The sequence below is a fragment of the Carlito syrichta genome, unplaced genomic scaffold (assembly GCF_000164805.1).
Source record: "Carlito syrichta isolate Samal-C Ts95f unplaced genomic scaffold, Tarsius_syrichta-2.0.1 Scaffold287855, whole genome shotgun sequence".
NCBI lineage: Eukaryota > Metazoa > Chordata > Mammalia > Primates > Tarsiidae > Carlito > Carlito syrichta.
Window position 1 is genome coordinate 66,093 of NW_007231951.1, and position 22,518 is coordinate 88,610.

A 22,518-nucleotide genomic window follows, 5' to 3' on the forward strand; every position below is an offset into this window, starting at 1 on the left:
CCGGGAGCGGCCACCGCACTCCAGTCTGGGTGACAGAGTGAGACTCCAACTCAAAAAAACCACAAAAAACAAACAAAAAACAGAAAACAAAAAAGAAAGCTCTTTATACTCAGTAAAAAAGGTATACATGTGGATGACTCAGAGTAGCATCTACTTAGAAAGACATCTGAAAATACTCATTGGTCCTGAATTTTAAAAAGCAAAGTAGTACTGTGGCCAGGAGCCACCAATGATGTATTTTGGGCCCCGGTGGCTGCCATTTCTGTCCACTTGTTGTAGGGAAGTGGCTTCAGGCTCAATGTGCTAAGCCTTGAGGTGGCTATGGTGTGCTAGTGTCATCTAGTTCCCTCTGTCTTTTCCATGAAAGCAGCAAATGCCATTTACTGGTATGTTCTGGAGAGGAGGGAGGATCTGGAAGACTTTGAGGAGAACTTGTGATTGGGGAACCCATGGCGTCATTTGTTTCAAAGAAAATGAGCAGGAAATAGGAGCATTTAGCTTCTCCGTTGGCTGTGTTGCATATGATGAGTGACTTTGGCTTTGCTTTTACCGAAAACCCTAACCTAAAATTGTTTGATACTTCTGGATAACAGGCAGGATAAGTCATTTCTACACTGCACTCAAGGACATTCTCAGGATGGTGCAAGATTTACAGGCCATAAAAGAAGCTACTAAGGTTTTCGCCAGATTTATTTATTTATTTACTTGTTTTCTGAGGTGGGGGTCTCACTCTGTCACCCAGGCTGGAGTTCAGTGGCACAATCATGGTTCACCACAGCTTCAACCTCTTGGGCTGGGACTACAGGCATGCACCACCACACCTGGCTAATTTTTTGTGGAGATGAAGTCTTGCTATGCTGCCTAGGCTGGTCTTGAACTCTTGGGCTCAAGCAATCTTCTTGCCTCAGCCTCCCAAAGTTCTGGGATTACAGGCATGAGCCACTGCGCCCAACAGTTCACCAACTGTTTGATATACCAGAAGGCTTTAAGTTATACGGGTAATAGGAACAAAAAGATTAGAGATACAGGAATAATAAAATACAAATTTCCTTTAATAGCCATGGTTCCAGAACTCCCTTCCGCCTCTGTGGATACCAAAATTTACGGATGCTTAAGTTCCTGATATGAAATGATAAAGCATTTTCCATATAACCTGTACACATCTGCCTGTGTATGTTAAATCATCTCTAGATGTCTTATAACACCCAGTACAATGTAAATGCTGTGTAAATAGTTATGCTGTATTGTTTAGGGAATAATGACAGGAAAAAAAAAGGCTCTGTGTGTTCCATATAGATGCAACCATTCATTTTTTTCCCAAATATTTTTGGTTCATGGTTGGTTGTTGACTCCGCGGGTGTGGAACCCATGGGTATAGACTGTAATTTAAGCATTTACAAAGGAAGAGAATCAAGGAATTTCACGAAGAGATTTTAAGGAAAGCTGTTCTTTAATTTTTCCCATGTACCATGCATCATGGGATTTTAATTTATACAGATGACTTAGTGACAGCATGATGGATTAACGCCACTGGAAGGGGGACTTATTACTTACATTTCCCAAGAGAAGAGAACACACCATGTTATGCAGGGCCCCAGGGGGAACACCAGGTTTGGTTAGGAGGCAGAACAAGAGTGAGGACCAGAGCCTAGGTCAGAGCCTTTATTGGGGTTTCCTTGGGCAATGGCTTAGGATTGGTTAATTTGAAGAGTGTTGATGGTCTCTGGGCTATAAGGGTGGTCTCTAGATGCCTGGGTTGGCCCTGGGTGGTTAGAGCCAGGGAAGTAGGGTTTGGTGTGTGAGAGTTAGATAAGGGAAGGTTGGGGATACACACTTGGGATTGGTTGGTTTACTTATGAAAGGTGTGCTCCTGGTGGCAGCTGATCCCTTTGCTATCTCTAGGGATTGGTAGTCCTGGGAGGCTGGGAGGGCAGTCTCTCTTTAGCCAGCAAGCTTTTTTTTTGAGTCGGAGTCTTACTCTGTCACCCAGGCTGGAATGCAGTGGCATGGCTCATCACAGCCTCTACCTCCTAGGCTCTGGTGATCCTTCTAACTCAACCTCTTGAGTAGCTGGGAGTACAGGTGTACCTCACCATGCCCAGCTTATTTTCTATTTTATTTTTGTAGAGATGAGATCTCATTATGTTGCCTAAGCTGGTCTCGAACTCCTGGGCTCAAGCAGTCCTCTCACCTCAGCCTCCCAAAGTGCTGGGTTCTAGGTGTGAGCCACTGTGCCCCGCTCAGCAAGCTTTTTAAGATGTCAAAACATTATAAAATACAGAAAATTTTAAAAACCATGATTGGGCAACCGCTTCGGGTTCCTGCCAACTTTCGGGAGCTTTTCTGTCCTCTCAATAAATCCTGCTTTCTAAAAAAACAAAAACCAAAAACCATGATTAACTAAGGATATGTGCGTTAGAGCTGGAGTATCTTCTCACTGGCCTCCTTCAACTAGAATTATCCTGTGAGGTTCCCTTCATCTTTCTTTATTCTGCTAACTTCCCTTTCTCACCTTCAGGAGGCTTCTGTGCCCTGGAGGCCAAGGCCTGGTTCCTCCATGTGCTTCAAAAAGCACCCGGTATTTTGGCAAGATTAAATTATTATATAATTTATCAATAAAATCCCAACCTTTTGTATATAATAATAAACTTTCACTCTGGTTGTTTCTGTTTTTACTATTGATCTCTTTGTGCCCAATGTGAATTCTCTGGCTTGTTTTGATTTGAGTCCATTTACTTTACTTTATTTTATTTTTTAATTTTGAGAAAGCAGGATTTATCGAGAGGACAGAAAAGCTCCCACAGTGGGAGTGAACCTGAAGGGGCTGCGTGGCTGGGATTGAAAACTTATATAGCCCTAAGTCCAAGCCGATTGGCTTGCATTCGATGTGAGCTGTAACTGTTCTGATTGGTCAGTATTAAGGACCAATTGGCAGGAGGTAGGGGCCTAATGGTGAGCTGATTGGTTGCTTTTTGATTCCCGCAGTGAGTACTTAAGCTCTAGCTTGAGAGGTTCTGCAGGGAGCTTGTTTACCAATGCTGATCCCTAGAGGCCTGCTGGAAGTTCACTGCTTGGTTACCAGAAGACCTGCCTGTCTGTCTGCCTAGCCTTTCTCTAACTATCTCCTGTCTCATTCTCCCCTCTGGAGTAATAACCCTAACTACTGGTAGGGAGTAAGGACGATTGCCAGTCTAACCAGTCTGGCTACTGCCTGCTGATCATGGGCATTATATGGGGACGGCAGCTAGGGATGCCCGGGAGGGTGATCTAAAGGTCAGCAATCTAAAGGTCCTCTGTAGAAAGAAGTTTCCATACAATGTTCCATCTGCATCACCATTTGAAGTTTGATGGCCTCCTTCCGTCCAGCCCCACATTGGGGCGCCAAAACTGCTGGGGATTTTTCAGGTCAACCTGGGCTTCCAGAGTGTCAGCTCAGTAGGTGGGCCAGCCAAGCCCCAGAGAGGGTCGTGGAGGGGTTGGTAAGCCTGGCCCCAGAAATGTCAGCTCTAATGGGCTGGCAAGCCAAGTCCTGAGAGTGTTGCTGGTTTGGTGGGTTGGCAAGCCTAACCCTCGGGGTGTCTCAGCCTTGGAGTCTCGCTTCTTCCAGCAGCTCTCCTGCTTCAGCCGGCTCCGTGGGCTGGCAAGCCAGTCTCTGGGAAGCCAGTCTTTGGGGGTGCATGGCTCTTCAGCTCCCATGATCTTCTGCAGCTCCTCAGGTTGCAGCTCTTCAGGGTCAAGTTTCTTGTCTCATGCTTGGAAAGAAGGAGGGACGTGGACAGCCAGAAAGTGAGAAAGCAGGATTTATTGAGAGGAGAGAAAAGCTCCTACAGTGGGAGGAGACCCGAGGGGGCTGCCCTGACTTGAGTCTATTTTAGCTGCCCTTATCTGCTTGTTTGGTCACTCCTCAAATTCTACTTTTATGTAAGAAATTGGCATTATCTAAGACTTTTAGGAAAGGAATAGATGAGTTTCCAAATGTCATTTAATTACTGAGAGATGGCTGGCAACATCTATCTTTAGAATGTCTCCTCTCTCAAGTGTCTATAAAGGGTCGTGGAAGGGTTGGTAAGCCTAGCCCCAGAGCAACTACTATATAACTAAGAACTCAGGATTCATACATGAAAAGTTACAGTTCTGGCCTCAAAGGGAGGCAGAAAGGAAAACAGACACAACGTAATATGTTAAGTCTTAGAATGGAGGCCTATACAGTTTAAGGAAGGTAAAAGGAAGAGGGAAAGAATTCTCCTGGGGAATGACATATTTCTGCATCCTTTTAAAATTACAGTTTTTTTTTTAGACTGGAAAATTTAGTTTATTTAGAAAGTAAATTAAAGAGAGAGGAGATTCTCTAAAATTACAGTTTTTTTTTAAAGATCCTAAAAGTAATGCATGTTCACAGTCGAAAATTTAGAAAGTATGTAAATACATAAAGAATAAAATAAAAACAAATTCTAATCCCATTTCTGAAATACTTTTTTATAATAAAATACTTTATAATAAAAATACTTTATAATACTTTATAATAAAAAAGTATTTTGAAACGATAGAGATGGTGATTGCACAGCATTGTGACTACGAAATACCACTGAACTGTTCATTTTAAAATAATCAACTTTATGTTCTGTGAATTGCTCCTTAATACATGATTATTTATTTATTATTATTTTTTGAGTTGAAGTCTCACTCTGTTGCCCAGGCTGTAGTGCAGTGGCATGCTCACAGCCACTGCAACCTCGACCTGCTGGGCTTAGGCAGTCCTTTCATCACAGCCTTCCAAGTAGCTGGAACTACAGGCATGTGCTACCACGCCCGGTTTGTTTTTTGATTTATTGTAGAGATGAGGTCTCACCAAGTTGCCCAGGCTGGTTTTGTATCCCTGGGCTAAGGCAATCCTCTTGCCTCGGCCTCCCAAAGTGCTGGGATTACAGGCTGAGTTACTGTGTCTGGCCAATACATGATTTTTTAAAAAGTATATGTTTTAGTTGAATTTAAACACAAAGAAAATAAACCACATAGGCTGCTGAACTTCAGATAAATGTGTTTTTCCTGCAACAATATATATATATTTTTTTATATTATATTTTATATCAAGAGGGATCAGCGTGTTTGTTTGGTATTTACTCTTTTATTTTTTTATTTTTTCCCCCCCTCAAATCTTTGTTCTGGTGGTACTTATAATGTTTATAATTTGTACCTTGGTAGAAATGTAAGTTTTCAGGTAATAAAATTTAGTCAACTGCTTCACAGAGATAATTCATCTATTTTGTACAATAGTAAAATAAGCACTATTCCTTATTCCATTACCTATTTACATTTTTTTTAAAAATCAAAAGAACAAAATTAATAGCTTCTTTGCTTTCAGATGGTCTCCTTACAACCTAACAGAGAAAAGTTAATGTGGAAGCACGTCAGTAGGTAAAAACAAACACACAAACAATATATCATGGGGGAGGAATTTTCTTGCAGCCAGAGGAATAAATTAGAAAAATTAGTGAAGGTTAAAAAATATGCTCAAACTAATTAGCATATAGAAACTAGTATTCATTATGACTATGAATCTTGAAAAAAAAGTCAAATTGTGCTATGAATTCTCTAGTAGTACCAATTAATACAACAAAAATATTTAAAGCTTTGTTGCTTAAAGAGCCAATTATTCAGACATCGAAAAATGTAAGCATACGAAATAACTCTTTTCTCGATGTGCTGGATAAATGAAATATTGAATATTTCCTTCTGTTAGCATTTTAATTTTTCTCTGATGGACTTTTTATTTTTTAATCCTATCTAAACCCACTAAGGACTCTTTAGCTTTAAAGTACTGTACTATTAAAAGGACCATCTATTCTGTCCTTCTTATTTTTCTGTGTCTTTGGTGAACCCACCACTTTGGCCATCTTCATCTTATAACTTGTGTGTTTTTAACACCTGACTCCTCCTCACAAGAAAATTATGCTTCTTTGGAATGAACTTCATTTTCTTACAAGTATATGGATAATGTTTTAGTACAAATTATGACAGCCATACAATAAAGAACGTGAAGAAATAAATACATTTTGAGTATATTTTTTGAGTGCCTACAGCTGTACAGAGAGTCCCTTGGTCCTGCATTCATAGTGTTTACAGTCTCCTGAAACACATGCAGTTACGTAAGAATTGATGACTGGAGTTATGAACCAAGTACTTGGAGCAGAGAGGGAGCCCTCTCATCTATCTGGAGGCACTGTACTTCCCACAGGAGAAGATGTCAGTCCTGAAACTCACTGAATGAGTTTGGCATTTGCCAAGGAGAGTGATAGGGCGTAGTGTAAACAATAGAGAGATAAGGAGGATCACAGCTAGGGATAGTGCTCCTGAGAGAACCGTAATAGAGTATACCATAAACTTAGGTTAAGAACATGCTATAACCCAATAAATATGTAATCGGCTTGTGGACAATAGCACAGCCATTTTAGTTTTCTGCTTTAAAACATAACCTGTAGCTGTTTAAAGTTTCAGTTATGGGAAAAACTGCAAAGCTCCAGTTCAAGCTTCAACCCCTTCCCTTGACCCACTTTCCCCTTAGCAACAACCAATCAGGTGCCAGGGGAAAATCACCTAAAGTTTCCAAATGTCTCTGCAACTTCCCCAGCTAGTGGGCCAAGGTCAGCCCGAGTCAAGCTAGCCAATCCTCCACGATTGGGCTGACCACCAGAGGTTACTACCCAATTAAATGGTAACAAGACTGGAAAGTCCCCCCAAACTCCTCCTCCCTTTGTGTAAAAGCATAAAAGGTATCTGCTTAAGAAAGTCAGGGCCTCTGGGTGTACTCCGCTGCGTCGGTTGTTGACAGAGGTCCAGGCTCGAGCTTGCAAATAAAGACCTTCTTGAACTTTCATTGGAATTGGCTCTTGGTGGTCTCTCGGATTGAACTTTCGGCCACTACACTCGTGGGAGGGCAGTTACAGGATTTCAGAGTGGACGGGCAGGCGGGTGCCTGCTTTCACAGGAGTTCATGGTAACCAGGCCTTCTCTTTGTGATTGGTCAGTCTCTTTGCTTAGCATCTTTTTCAAATATATCATTTTATCTATCTCTGCCTATCTATCTATCTATCGATCGATCTATCGATCTATCTATCTATCTATCTATGAGTTGGGATCTCACTCTGTCATCTATCTATCTATCTATCTATCTATGAGTTGGGATCTCACTCTGTCATCCAGGCTGGAGTACAGTGTCTATCTATGAGTTGGGATCTCACTCTGTCATCCAGGCTGGAGTACAGTGTCACCTCCTGGCGTCAAGTGATCCTCCTGCCTCAGGCTTCCAAGTAGCTGGGACTACAGGCATGTACCACTACGCCGGGTAATTTTGTTTCATTTTTCTGGTAGAGATGAGGTCTTGCTATGTTGCCTGGGCTGGTCTTGAACTCCTGGGCTCAAGCAATCCTCTGGCCTCGGCCTCCCAAAGTGCTGGGATTACAGATATGAGCTGCTGTGCCCGACCCTTCAAATATATTATTTTTTTAAAAAAGTTTGAGTAATCTAAGAAAATAGCAAAAAAGGCATGATATAGGTCCTTTCAGCTTGCAAAGGACAAAAGACCCAGTTCGAGCCACCTGAAAAACTGGGGTTCTAGCATAAGACTCCAGAAGAGAGTAGAAGTCTTGGTGATCAGACCCCTGGCAGATGAGAACGTGCCTGTTGCCCTTGGGACCCACAGCCACACTTGCACAGACTCAATTGTGGCTCTAGACTCAATTCCTTTTTCTTACTTTTGTCTCTCTCTCAATCTTTGTCATACACCCTGCCTAATGATCCCTTTGTATGTTTCAAATGTAAACGCTCTAATGGAAACAAAGTCAAGGGGTTGGTCAGTCTTTGCTCACATAGGGTGCCCTGGTGTCTCGTAGCTGCTGGGATTCCTGCAAGTATCACCTTAGAGTTCAGCTTCCTTCCCTGATCCAATCGGCTCATTTAAGGATATGAGTAAAAGCCCTGCAGCTTTGCTCTAAGGGGCCACAGAAGAGGGGTCTTTAGGTGTGGTAGGTGCTTACAGATTCCTCTCCAGAATGGGATGCATTTCTCACTCAACTAAGTAAACTCTCAGTAAGTTCTTCCCTCTGCCCTCTTGAAAAGGTGTTTATGCCTTTCAGGTTTGCTGAAATTGATGCTCTTTTAAAACTTTGCTATTTCAAATAAAGACCTTAGTCTAATAGAAACTTTAAATTATAGATTTCTTTTATGAACATAAAACATTCACACATGCAGGACATGTTTGGTTAATGGTCAAAAAAAATCACAGACATATAATAATAATATGCTGCCTTATATTATGCCGTAATCCATGAAGTATGGAGAATAAATTTTGGTCTCTGCCCTCCCTGAAATGGATTCAGTCTCTCATAAACAAATGTCCCTTATCATCTTCCAAAAGAATCCAGGCATATTCTGCATCTTACATTTTCTGAAAATTTGACTAAAGGTTTTTAGGGTCATTGGGAGCCTCGGATTTATTGCAGCATTGTGATTGGAGTGTAACTTAACACCTGGGCCATGTGTGCTTGATAGTGGGGCCACTTGGCCTGCCATTGATGTGCATCCGTAAGGAGCAAATGACCTGCCAGTGCTATTGACATTTCTTTTCAAAGTGATTTCTGAGTGCAGTCCACCTTATATTACATTCTCTTGAATTTTAATGCTTTGAATTGAATTTTATTTCTACTTTACTGCTGTTTAAAGTATTTCCTGGTTTTAGTGTCAGCTTGCTCGTATAGTTGAATTTGCAGGATTTTCTGGCATTGAGTGATCAAAAATGATAATCACTAGCATTATTTCATTACCTCTCCATCATGCTTTTTACTGCATTTTGATTTTATAATGGCACTGTTATAAATGACACCAAAAGCTGATTTAAGATATAACCTTCAGCATAAAAATTAGGTATTTGACTTAACAACCCATACAATTTTAAACTTTGTGTTTCTGAAATAATTTTGAATTTACAGAAAAGCTACAGGAATAGCACACAGAGCCTCAGAGTCGCTGTACCCAATTCCTCAATTAATGTTTCTGAAAAGTTGAGGGTATGGTACTCTACTGTCCCTTAATACTTCCATGGATGCTTCCTAAGTACAAGGTCACTCTCCTACATGGCCACAGGGCAGTCATCAAAACCAGGAAATTCATGTTGACCTGGTGCTACTATCTAAATCATGGTCCCCATTCCAATTTTGTCAATTATCCCAATAATGCCATTGTGTCCAAGATCCAATCCGGGATCACATTTAGTTCTGTGCTTTTAGTATCCTTCACTCTGAATAAGTTCCTCGTCTCCAGATGTATGAACTTTTAGAGGTAACCCACTGAAATGATGCTCCATAACAGAGGCACACAGTGTTTGCTCAATTACCAGTTAGGCTGACTTTTATCACTGGGATAACATGGTATCTTTCAGGTTTCTTCACTTTAACGTTAAGTATAATGTAATTAAAAATCAGTAAATAATTTATAAGCACTTTTTTTTCTTTGAGTTGGAGTCTCGCTCTGTCGCCTAGACTGGAGTGCAGTGGCACGCTCCTGGCTACCGCAGCCTCAACCCACTGGGCTCCAGTGATCTTCTGCTTCAGCCTTCCAAGTAGCTGGAACTACAGGGGTGCACTACCATGCCTGGCTAGTTTTTTATTTATTGTAGAGACAAGGTCTCGCCAAGTTGCCCAGGTGAGTCTTGAACCTGCGGGCTCAGGCAATCCACTCGCCTCGGCCTCCCAAAGTGCTGGGATTACAGGCTGAGCCATTGAGCCCGGCCACTTATAAGCACTTTGTGGAGAAATATCTTGGGATTATATATCTATATATCTATATATACACAGATGATAGATAGATAGATAGATAGATAGATAGATAGATAGATAGTTGATTACCATTATTTGAAGCAGAAGCAGTTAGGGTTTATAAAGTTACTGTGAACACTGAATCAGTCAATACTGAGCATTGCTCCTAGGGGAGACACAGGGTGGGCTTCCTGTCATAACATAACCATCAACTAGCTATACACAGCCTTGTTTTGAGTGTCTTTCTGTTTAAAGATCCCTTATTTAATATGTATTGTTGATTCATTAGCGTTGAAGTTATGACCAACAGCACTGTAACTAAAGCCTGAATGAAGCTTATCTCACACATGTATTTTCCGGGTAAGGCACATCACAGCCTTCTTGCACTTGGGAACACTAGACAGCACTGCAGCGCTGTGTTTGGGCGATTTTAAACAACAAAAGCACAAAATGTGAAAAACTTGATAATATATTATGAAAGGATACTCGTAGCCGGGTTTGGTGGCTCAGCCTGTAATCCTGCGCCTTTGGGAGGCTGAGGTGAGTGGATTGCCTGAGCCCGCGGGTTCAAGACCCGCCTGGGCAGCGAGACCTCGTCTCTACAATAAATCAAAAAAATCAGCTGGGCGTGGTAGCGCGTGCCTGTAATTCTGGCAACTAGGAAGGCTGAGGCAGAAGGATCACCGGAGCCCAGCAGGTCGAGGCTGCGGTGGCCGGGAGCGGCCACTGCACTCCAGTCTGGGTGACAGAGTGAGACTCCAACTCAAAAAAAAAAAAAAGAAAGGATACTCGTACTGTCTGAGATCTGAAACAGGAAGGCTGAGCATCATCTTGCTCTACCTCAACTGGGAATGTGTGCATCAGACAACTCAAATTTTTGCTGGTCCGAAAGCGTAGTCTTATTTTTTGGGGGTTACAAAAGCGTTTTAGTGAGTAGGCAACTTTGCAAATATGGAATCCAATATTGAGGATTGGCTCTGTCTTATTCCTATTAAACTTTCACTTGCCAGTTTTAGCATCCACTGGACTCAAATTGTCCCAAATTGGCCCCTGGGAATTTTTCAAGCTGTCTTCTGTGTCTTTCTGATATGTTCTCATCATTCTATGAGCACTTCTTTGCTTTTTTGTTCAACAAGGTTTTCCAGGCTTATCTTGTGTTTTTTTGTCCCAGCTCTGTAGTTAGATATTTTTCCAAGGAGCTCTGGTTCCTTTTAGTGGAAGATGGATTTTATTTATTTAACTTAATTAAATTAATTAATTTATTTGAGTAGGAGTCTTGCTGTGTCACTGAGGCTGGAGTGCAGTGGCATGCTCACAGCCACCACAGCCTCCAATTGCTGGGCTCAGGCAAACCTTCTGCCTCAGCCTTCCAAGTAGCTGGAACCACAGGCATGCACCACCATGCCTGACTAATTTTTTTTTTTTGAGTCATTGTAGAAACGAGGTCTTGCCATGTTGCCCAGGCTAGTCTCAAACTGTTGGACTCAGGCAATCCTCTCACCTCTGCTTCCCAAAGTACTGGGATTACAGGTGTGAGCCACCGCGCCTGGCTGAAGATGGATTTTAGAAACCAAGACCTGAGTGCTTGGTGGGCTCCTTACGACCCAGGGTGTCATTACTTGTGAACCCTGTTAGTAGACATAGTTAGGACATAAGTGTATATACACGTGTGTGGGTGTGCACACTCATACACATAATCTGCCACCTGTCTATGTGTATCTGTCTTCATCAAATCTATTTATCTCTCTGTTTACCTATCTAAATCATGAATTCACACCAGTACCTCCAGTTCCAATCTGATATCTGTTGCCCTTTCCATATTTGTAACTTCCTCCTTTGGCAGTTAGAAAATGGATTCCTGTTGTTCTCAATTAATTATTTATTTGCTAAGTCCCCCTTTTATGTTAAAAACCACCTCGCTCCAACAACCAAAGACACAACTCTGGATACTTGCCCAACCCCCCTCTCCTACGGGGCATTTGAGCTGAAACCTCAACCTCAATAAAGGGGAAGGAGAAAGGTGGAAGGAAGAACAAAGTTAACTTAGAGTTTTGAAAGTCTGAACTTTTGCTTAAGTCTTCTTAAATAACAGCAGACTTTTTTTATTAAAAGAGAAAAGTCAAGATAACCATCATACATATGTTTAGTTATCCTTGAAATCACAAGACTATTTTATCATATCAAATGGATATGGAAGAAAAACCAGTTTGGTATAACTAGTTTTTCTTAAAATATTCATGTGATACATGTTATCTTCTTTTATTAAACATTTATTTCATATTTGCTCCAGATGTTTTAGATTCAGCACATTGGCATTTACTATGCTGCTAACTTTAATTTGAATCTTTAAATGTTGGTAGGTAATTTTAGCTTTTTAAATATTATATTTTGGATGTGACATTTTAACTCAGTGTTTGCCAGAGAATATAGGATAATTTTATGAAGTACTTTGATTATACTTTTCTCTGGTGTGTTTATGTTAAAAAGTAAAGCATGCATATTAATTTTCTTTTAAAATGTTAATTTAAGCTTTAAAAATTAAGATATAGAATTTTAAATTTAATTTAAATTTTAAAATGGTCATAGTGAATAGTCTTGACTTTGTAAGCTTTCAATTCTGATGAATAGGAGGCTATGATTTAATAAAAGTTGTTTGTTAATTTTAATGAAATGACTATTATGGTGGCTCATAAGGAGATAACTGTTCTCTGAGATGACTGTATTGTCAAAAATGATGCAGCTTGCCTTTTCTAGGAAGATATGTAAATATTATATAAATGCACATTAATTTACATTATAAACATGCAGAAAACTCAAAAGTTTATACACAAGAATCTAATTTTATTCTTCTTTCCCAATCTTAGTCCCAATCACAGAACATAAACCCTTAATCGTCTGGTGTTTTGTATATATTGAGAAGAATACATTTGAGGTTATAGATACATTATTTTGGTTTGTTTGATTTTTACTTAAATATGATTACACACATGCTTGTTTTATACATTAATAAAAATATTTCTTGGAGTTCTTTTATGGCAGCACATACAGCTCTATTTCATTTTTGTCTGTAGCATAGTATTCCATTATATGGCTGTGCCATAATTTAAACATTTCCCATGTTTCCTTGGGGAAAAAATTTCCCCCTAAATTGGATTCCCCCCCCCCCCCCCCCAGTTTTTGCTATTATAATGTTCCATTGAAAATACTTGCACATTTATCTTGAAGCATATACATGGTAAGTTCTGTGAAATAATTGCCTAGACTCAAGGGTGAGACTTTTCTTTATTTTTGAGGGGCACCTTGGATTTGTTCCCTAATCCAAGTACCTCAGTGTGTCTGATCTGACAGCTTCACCCCTTTTAGCTTTTCTAGCTGAGATTTTTTCCTATATCATAAAGAGGCTGGACAGTCAGATGTCCAACATCATGGAGATACCCACAGCAGAGGAATAGGTACATGAAGGTGATAGTTGGATGGAGTGGAAGTGGTAATTTAGGACTGTGTTGCAGGTGCTTTATGAGGGAGAACCCCCCAAAATTATCTTTCCATGGGTGATCCCCTTGTAGTACAGGCTTACCCCACTAGGCAAGTGTTCTAGGTCCCCATCAGTATCAGTGTACTAGCTAGCATTGTTGTGGGGGGCTGCATTTGACTTTGGTGAAATTTTTTTGGAAGATTCTTTCAATGCATTTGTCCATTTCATGATGGGTGATTTATGAGCACACCTGCCCACACCATGCTGAGTGTTCAGCAGTTTTTAACCAAAAACAGCATGACTCCTGTGGGAGTCACCCTCACTTTTCACCCAATCTCACCCCAAGTGACTTTTTTTGTTTTCCTGGATGAAAAAAAGCCCTCAAAGGGAAATATTTTGCCAATGGAAAATATGGAAGAGGTGAAACAAAAAACAGCAGAAGCACTAAAAGGTATCAAAATGGACAAGTTCAACACTGTTTTGAGCAGTGGAAAAAGCACCTTGATAGGTGTATTGCATCAAACAGAGAGTACTTTGAAGGTGACTAAAGTTTAAACACGTAAGAATAAATATACATTTTTCTTATAAATAAATTCCGGGTTTTTTGGATCCCTCCTTGTGCACATTTTAGGGAACTTTAACATCTTAACAGAGAATAACATTGTTTTAATCAGTGAAGAAATGCAAATAACTTAAACACTTATTGAAATAAGAGACATAGGTTGGGTACTGCTAATAAGGATATTTGTATAGATGTATGTTTCTAGATACTTAATTTTCTTATCCTGGTTGAAATTTAAAAAACCAAACCAAAATCTATTTAATAAAGGGGATGGTTTCTAATCATCATCAGATCTTGCTATTTTTATTCTTTTGTGCAAATATTGCTCACTGCCTATTTCCAGTTCATTTCAAAAACAATTCAGTTTTATTTTGTTTTCCATCCATTGTTTATAACATTCATTTGTCATTTTTGTCATTTTGTAGACCTACCAAGAGCAGCTGTCAGGATCTTAAGCAACATGACATTCCTTTTTGTGAGTTTGTCATACACAGCTGAGAGTGCCATTGTAACTGCTTTCATTACCTTCATTCCCAAGTTCATCGAGTCACAGTTTGGTATCCCAGCTTCCAATGCCAGCATCTACACTGGTAAGGCACTGCCGTTAGGGCTACTTGAAAACATGATCATGTTGACCATGAAGTGGAATGGGTCTAGAGGAAGTTCAGTCTAACATCAGTGTTAAACAAGTTCATTAACTTTCTCCCCCAAGATTTTAGGAGGAGGAAATCCTGAAATGTTTTCTCTTTGATTCAGATTGTTTTACCATGTAACATATTTCCCAACTGTGTTTTAGAATGGGCGAATTTTACATATTTATGTTTTTGTGGTTCTCAGTTTTTAAAAAAATGAAATAGGCAATGACGTTTAAGTTTAAATTTGAATAGATCTTTTGATGGGTTGGTAAGGATCTTAAAGTGTTGAGCTACAATATTGATAATCTAGCTGGGTACAGTGGCTCATGCCTGTAATCCTAGCATTTTGGGAGGGGGAGGCAAGAGATTGCCTGAGTCCAGGGGTTCGAGACCAGCCTGGGCAACTTGGCGAGACCTCCTCTCCACAATAAATAAAAAAGTTAGCCAGGCATGGTGGTGTGCACCTGTAGTTTTAGCTACTTAAAAGGCTGAGGCAGATGGATCGCCTGAACCCAGCTGGTTGAGGCTGCAATGGCCGTGAGTGAGCCACTGTATTCTAGCCTGGGCAACAGAGTGAGACTGTGACCAAAAAAAAAAAAAAAAGATATTTTGAAATATAGATCAGTTTCATGGTATCAGGATTTCCCCTTCATAAATGTGAGCAAATTTTAATTGAATTACTGGATATGTGTGAAGTTGAAAAGGAAATGTATAAATTTTATTTTAGATGTTTTATATCTAGGCAATGACTTTTAGAAGACTTTGGTACACATACCCACAGTACTTAGAACTCAAATCTTTTTCATAGTAACATGGAAACATTAATTCTCAGATATTGGGGGAATTTTCAGTATATATATATGTATGTATATACAGTATATATATATATATCATGTAGTATTTTGGAGATTTTCTTAGTAATATCAAGGATGGCCAAATGACCATCCTTATCACTAAACTATCACTAAACTATAGCTAAGCAGTGTACAAAATCACTAAACTTATCACTAAACTATAGCTAAGCAGTGTACAATTATTATAACTTTTCAGATAATTTAGGCTCCCACTTTCTCCAGTTCCACATTCAAACCCAGTAAACTTGGATTGTCTGAAAACCAACAGGCAAGATTTTATCACTGTAGTAAGAGAAATTGTTTTAAAATATTTGGGTAATTGCTTTGTTCTCTACTTTATCTGCCACATATAAAGACATACAAAATTGGTTGGTGGGTCCCGGATAAAAAGTTTATAAAGAATATATTGTGTGGACCATTGTAATTGTGACCTAAAAATATGTCTTTCTCCTAGTTTCAACAAATATATTTTCTTACATTAAGGTAAAATTTCAAGATTATTTTATGGCTTGGTTGTCAGAAAATCTAAACCTTCCATTTCTAGTTGACCTTTTGTACTAACTCTTTAATGAGCAATGATTCTTGGACAGAGAAACCAAGGGTTGTCTTGTAGCTAGATTCAAAGCCACACAGCTGTTAATGGTAGTCTCAAGCATTTCCCAAACTGAGTTTTAATACTGAAAGGTGTTACTGCAAAGAAGATTCATTGTAAAATAACTTTGAGTCTTGCTGAATTAAACAATGTATTATTATGGGGTTCTTTACTGCAGTACTTTTCATCACCCTTAATATGCCAATATGCGTTATTGAAACTCCCAAAGAACATTCAGATTACAGTCTTTTTCAAATTTACTTAACCATGAAACCTGAATTTTTTTTTTTTAAGAAGCATCTTTCTCATGAACAGTGGTCCTTAGGACACACATAGGGAGGCCATCTTGTGTGCCCCTATTCCAGCCACACTAGGGAGTAGAGCTGTTGAGATCAGCACATTTCCCTCTGGATGTGCCATTCTGACAGTTACTGGCACAGTGGCGCAGTGCTGAGCTGGGTAGAAATTGATGCACCCTGAATGCATATTGACCAAAGTTACCACTTACTGGTAGAAGCAGAGGCTAGCTAGACAACCCTTGGTAGAAAAATGAAATAATGGATTTTTGGACCTGGGGTGTTTGGCTACAGAGTCTCACAGTGGTGTGGCCAAGGCTGCAGTCACCAAATGTGTCCCTCTTGGCCAGGGGAGTACAGGATTGAATAAGGCTGTTTATCCCATGCTCCAACATCAGCATTAGAGAATCAATTTTGTCATCAGTTTTGTCATCAGCAGTTTTCCTTTTTGATCGCTGCAATTGCAACTTATACAGTGTTAGAGATTCTGCTGTGTTCTGATAAAAGGCTTTTTATTCCCAGCTCTCACAAACTTCCCTTTTTCTACAGATAAACAACAAACAATGATTGTCAAGAGATATTCAAATTGGTTAGGAGTAGAGGGTGGTCTGTTATATTACAGAAAACTTAAACGGGGCTGATAATTCTGTTTAAGACTCCTCTTGGTTTTTTGAATTTTTACCAGCTGAATTATTCTGAGCATAGATTTTTATTTTTTAAGGACTTATTTAATTTGAGATCTTTAATTCTCAGAATCCTTTTTTATGTATGTAGAATGATATGGGGATTTCAGACATTAATCCGAAAAAGATGTAAAGATAGTTTTAATTTCTCCTCTGAAAAAGTTTCTGAGTTCAAGTCCTCTTTTCATTTAAAAAAATATTTGCATGGATAGTGTGACCCTCTGTAGCAATTTGCTGGTGGTGGTGGGAGAAGCGCCAGACACACAGCAAAGGATCCTCCTTCCATCACTGGCTCATTCACATCGCGGTTGATACCGGCTGTATGCAAGGTGCTATGCGGTGTGTGTGTGTGTGTGTGTGTGTGTGTGTGTGTGTGTGTGTGTGTGTGTGTGTGTTTGTGTGTGTGTGTGTGTGTGTGTGTGTGTGTGTGTGTGTGTGTGTGTGTGTGAGAGAGCACGCACAACTGGAAAAGTCTAAAGGCTCAGACCAGGCCCCTGAGTTGCTTACAGATCTAAGAGGAGATAGAAAGTTTATGAAAAATCTGTCTAAATAATAGAAGATTTGAATTGCAGTGATTCTTTTGGCTGGTTGGGTCATAGGTTTGGGTTGCACTTATTTGAAGTTTGGAGGAAAGGGGTTGATTCCCTGTGGAGGATTAGCTTGAGCAAAGGAGGATATGGCTTACTCTAGCAGGAAAAAGGTTGGGGGGCGGGGGGGGGAGAGAGAGAGAGAGAGAGAGAGAGAGAGAGAGAGAGAGGAGGGAGAGAGAGAGGAGGGAGGGAGGGAGGAGGGAGGGAGGAGGGAAGGGAGGAGGAAAGAGAGCAGTTTATTCCTTGGTCAGAAGCAGAGAGATCTCTAAAGGCAAGCAGGTGGGGAGTGGGGGCGAGGGAGGAGACCTTTGTGTCCTGGCTGAAGGTGGTGACTCCAGTGTCTTAATGAGGGCAGCATTGGAACCCTGCAGCTGACGCCACTTCACTCCTCCCACATAGTGTGTTTCTACCCAATCGTGGATCTGTTCATAGTGCACTCTCCCTGTGAGTCTTTCTGCTCAGCCACCTGGGGTCACATTCATCTCTTGCACCTTATGAAATACTTTGAATTTTCGGAAGCCTGCAATGGATGGGAAGAGTCTTGAGGGAGGAGTTAGACAGGGCAGGCGCCCTTGAATTCAGCCACTGTCAGGTTGCCGGCTATGTGACTTTGGGCAAGTCTCTTATCTCTAGCTGAAACTGGAGTTTATCTATAAGATGAGAATAATCTCTCCCCTGTCTCTTTAGAGTCGGCATTGTGAGAATCAAACAAAGTAGCGAACAGTGATTTGTTTGGAAGTTTATCTAACTTCAAATAGACATAATATAAATGAAAAAATATAACCTAATCATATAATAAAAAATGAAATTATTATTTATGATGTTGGCACCTGACATGTGAAGTTGTGCAGCTTGAACAGGTCTTAGAATGAAACCTCTGTAGTAATAATAATGATGGTAATAAGACAACTGCTGACATGTATTGGGTGTTTACTAAGTGCAGGACTCTATCTAAGTGTTTTTATATGAATGATATTATTTAATCCATGGATTTAATGCCTAGGCAGTAAGCATTATTAATTATGCCTATTTTCCAGTTGAGGAAACAAAGGCTCAGGGAGGTTTAAGTAACTTGCTTAAAGGCAAGTAGTAAGTGGTAAGCCATGATGTGAGAGTCTTGTGCTCTTTGGAGTATATACATATAGCATGTGATTTTTATTGAAGTATTTAGGAGGCATATGCTATTGTCATCATTTCCATTTGGGTTTTTCACTGTTTCGAGTAGAATGACATTCTGATGGTTTTAAGCTTCTATTTCCACTTACTCTGCCACTGAGGCATGGTCAATAGCATTTTGTTTTCAGAGCACTGTGATCTTTCAGCATCACCTTTGCCTGGGCGCCTGCCCTTGGAGTGCAGAATTATAAAGATTGGAGACATTGGTTTGTCCTTTTTTTTTTTTGAGTTGGAGCTTCACTCTGTCGCCCAGGCTGGAGTGCAGTGGCACATTCACAGCCACCCCAGCGTCGACCTGCTGGCCTCCGGCGATCCTTCCATCTCAGTCTTTCAACTAGCCGGAACTCCAGGCGCATGCTACTATGCCTGGCTAATTTTTTTGATTTATTGTAGAGACGAGGTCTCGCCAAATTTTCCAGGCTGGTCTGAAACCCAACAGGCCCAGGCAATCCACTCGCCTCGGTCTCCCAAAGTGCTGAGATTACAGGCTGAGCCACTGAACCTGGTCTGCTTTGTCTTTACATGAAAAATAGTCTTGGAAAATTCTGTTTTGTTTTTCATTTGTAGAATAATCAAGATAGTCATTTCTGTGGTAAGGGGATTAGGTGTCATTTGTTTTAAAATGTACTGTAATTTGTGTTGTGTAAATAGCCAAATATTTGCCATCTGTCTTCAGCCACTGATTTGGAGTTGAGTTGATGAGATTCAATGCAGTGCCATTGGGAACTGCAGCCCTTGAGAATCTCTCTGTCTTTAGATGTAGAGAGATATGAGTGTGCTTTGATTTGTTTCTTGCTTTGGAGGGTGTCAACAGCTTTTCTGTACTTGTTCTTTAATTTTATAAGCGTGTTTATTTTTATTTTTATTTTTAGGTCTTACTTTGTTGCCCAGGCAGTAGTGAAGTGGTGTGATCGCACCTCACCACAGCCTCGACCACCTGGGTTTAGGCAATCCTTCTGCCTCAACCTCCAGAGTAGCTTGGACTACAGACACATGCCACCACATCTATCTGATTTTTTGTAGAGATACAGTCTCACTATGTTGCCCAGGCTGGTCTCAAACTCTTGGGCTTGAGGGATCCTCCCATCTCAGCCTCTCAGAATGCTGGGATTACAGGTATGAGCCACTGTGCCCGGCCAAAAGTGGATTCTAAAATCCATTTTGTACCAGTTTTACAAATATAATCATACATTTTCTTTTTAACATTGAAACTAAGCTTTTAAATACAAATAGAGTGTCTTGGGTACAAAAGTCTTTTAGCATCACTGGCCATTCTCAAGGTCAGGTGATGACATCTGGTTCCAAGATGTGTGTTGACACCACATTCAAACATGGTGTGCTCTCAGGGAAGATACTTGCAAACCAACATTCTGTAGCAGCTGTAGTGGCTTCCCACTTATATCATTTTAACCAGTCTTGAAATGAATATAGGCTATTAGGAACTAAAAGTAACAATTATAGGCTTTTTGTCTTCTGAGCAGATAAGTATTTATCACGCTGAAGTACATTTGTTTTTCTTCAATGCTAATGAGAACTTTGTAAAAGAATATAGTGGTCAATATGTTAGGACACTCAGAGTCCCTTTATTTTTTTCACCAATCAACTAATCTAAGAAATGTCTGAGTATCTATCTTGTGCCAGGCTCTTATTAGCCAGTGCTCTAAGATGGTAGTTAAACAAGGATTCGTTGCTCTTAAACAATCTTTTTAAGACTCAGAGGACTGGCCAGGTGTGGTGGCTCAAACCTCTAATCCTAGCACTTTGGGAGGCCGAGGCAAGAGGATTGCATGAACCCAGGGGTTCAAGACCAGCCTGGGCAACTTAGTGAGACCTCATCTCTACAATTAAAAAATAAATGGCTTGCCTGTAGTTCCAGTTACTTGGAAGGCTGAGGTGGAAGGATCGCTGGAGCCCAGTGGGTCGATGCTGGGGTGGCCGTGAGCGTGCCACTGCACTCCAGCCTGGGCGATAGGGTCAGACTCCAACTCAAAAAGGAAAAAAAATTATTAAAAAAAGTCACATTTTTTGTTCACAGAGCAGGATTCATTTGTAAGTAAAAGTAGAAAAGGGAGCTTTTCAAAAGGACTGAAAACACAGGGAAGAAGGATGTGTCAGGAGCAGATGTAGGAGCATTTCTGCTACTAAGTGCATTGTGTCCTTGGTTACACCAACATCCAAGATATGCCCAAGAGATTTGATGAAGGAATGAATGAAAACATGTACCTTTCTGACCCTAGGGGATCTGCATCTTCATAAGGAGGATTTGAATTAGACAACCTTTCACCAAAGGTCGGAGAAACATCCCACCATCTTCCTAAATCCCCTGAAATCCTCTGATTTTTGTGAGCAATCTCTTTTTCTAGGTATTCAAGTTCATTAATGTCTTGCCTCTTTACTTTGGATATATTTGGATATATGGGTACCTTTCCCTGGCAGTTTAAATTTCATAGATGTATGTGATTCTTTTTCTGCTTTGGTGTGTGAGATGAAACTGAGGCTGAATTGCTATACTTTTTGTCTTCGTGTGTGTGTGGGTGGGGGGGCGGTGAGCATACAAGGGTAAATTAGCTTGTTGGTTAAATTTCTACTCTAGAGAACCCAGGAATTTCTTACTGGCACAGTACCATTTTAGCAGGTCTATACTCTGTTAACGTGGGACTTTCCCTACCTGCTTTTTAGTGAGTCACCATATTATAAGAGAAAGATTATGGGTTTCAGAGTCAGAAGGCCTGGGTTCTAGATCTGTATCTGTCATTTATTAGCTGTGTAACCTTGGATGAGCTAACTAACTTCTTTGGTAACCAATTTTTGCTGCTTGTGAAATGGTATATTCATATCTATTTTAGAGGGCTACCGAAGTTTAAAAAAGTTTAAAAGTGAATTATTAAAATGTAAAAAATACCACAAATATTAATCATCAATGATAGTGGCCCTGACTTACCTCCCTATTCATCAAATATCCCATCCTTCATAAAATGACAGGAGAATTAGGATTGTCATTGAAAGAGATGAGAGAAGGAAGAAAGTAGGAGATAGAATAGATAAATAAATAAAGGCATGGTTGCTGATTCAAGCATTCGTGGCCTGACAGGTAGTGGTTTCTGATCGACAGCTCATTCCACCATCTCTGATTTCCTCAGAGAAGTTTTCCGTGAACTCACACAAATCACGTCCAGACCTAATGAATATCTGGGCCTTTAAGTATGGTCAGGGTAGGGTTATTACCACACTGACAGGAAATACCTTACTCTTTTCATCTAAGTAATAAAATGTGTGCTCAGACAGTATTATTTAGAAGTTGAAGTAATGTCCTTTTGTAACTGAGTCATTTCACGATGGGTCACAGCAAATTAACTTTGCTGCCAGGCTCAACTTCCTGTTGTGGCATCTTTCCCTTGGCCAGAAGCAAGAACGTGGGTTATTTGGATTCATTACTGCTAGACTGGTTAGATTTCAGATTATGGGTTATTTTTTTTCAAGTCATTGGACTGCACTTCTTCTCATATCTCTATTTGCAATAAAGAGGAATATAATTTATGTTGGATTTTTGATAAAAGCAGATATTTGGAACCATTATAGGTGCACATTTCCCTTATTACCTATGCAAGGGGCAATTTGTGTATGCTCTTTTGACTTATTTGTTTATTTTTATTTTAAAGATGTGGGGTACAATTCAGGGTTAGGTCTACAAATGTTCATTATGCAGGTATCCTTGCCGATGAGGTGGGTATGCTCGTTTTATATAGCTGGTTCAATTTTATTTAGTAACATCTTCCTTAAATTTTTGAAAAACATGCTATATGAATACAACCCCTTTTGCAAATGCCAAAAGTTGAATCACTATTT

At 40.1% G+C, this 22,518-nt stretch overlaps 1 protein-coding gene across 1 annotated transcript in view; it reads left to right on the top strand.

Annotated features, from left to right (window-relative positions):
- The window catches only part of SLCO5A1 (solute carrier organic anion transporter family member 5A1), a gene marked incomplete at its 5' end in the record, with an annotated part of 90,755 nt that overhangs the window by 11,330 nt on the left and 56,907 nt on the right, over positions 1-22,518 (top strand). Inside the window, one exon of the mRNA XM_021709987.1 lies at positions 14,272-14,436. Coding sequence (XP_021565662.1) covers positions 14,272-14,436 — 165 coding nt within the window. The remainder of the gene's footprint in view (positions 1-14,271; positions 14,437-22,518) is intronic.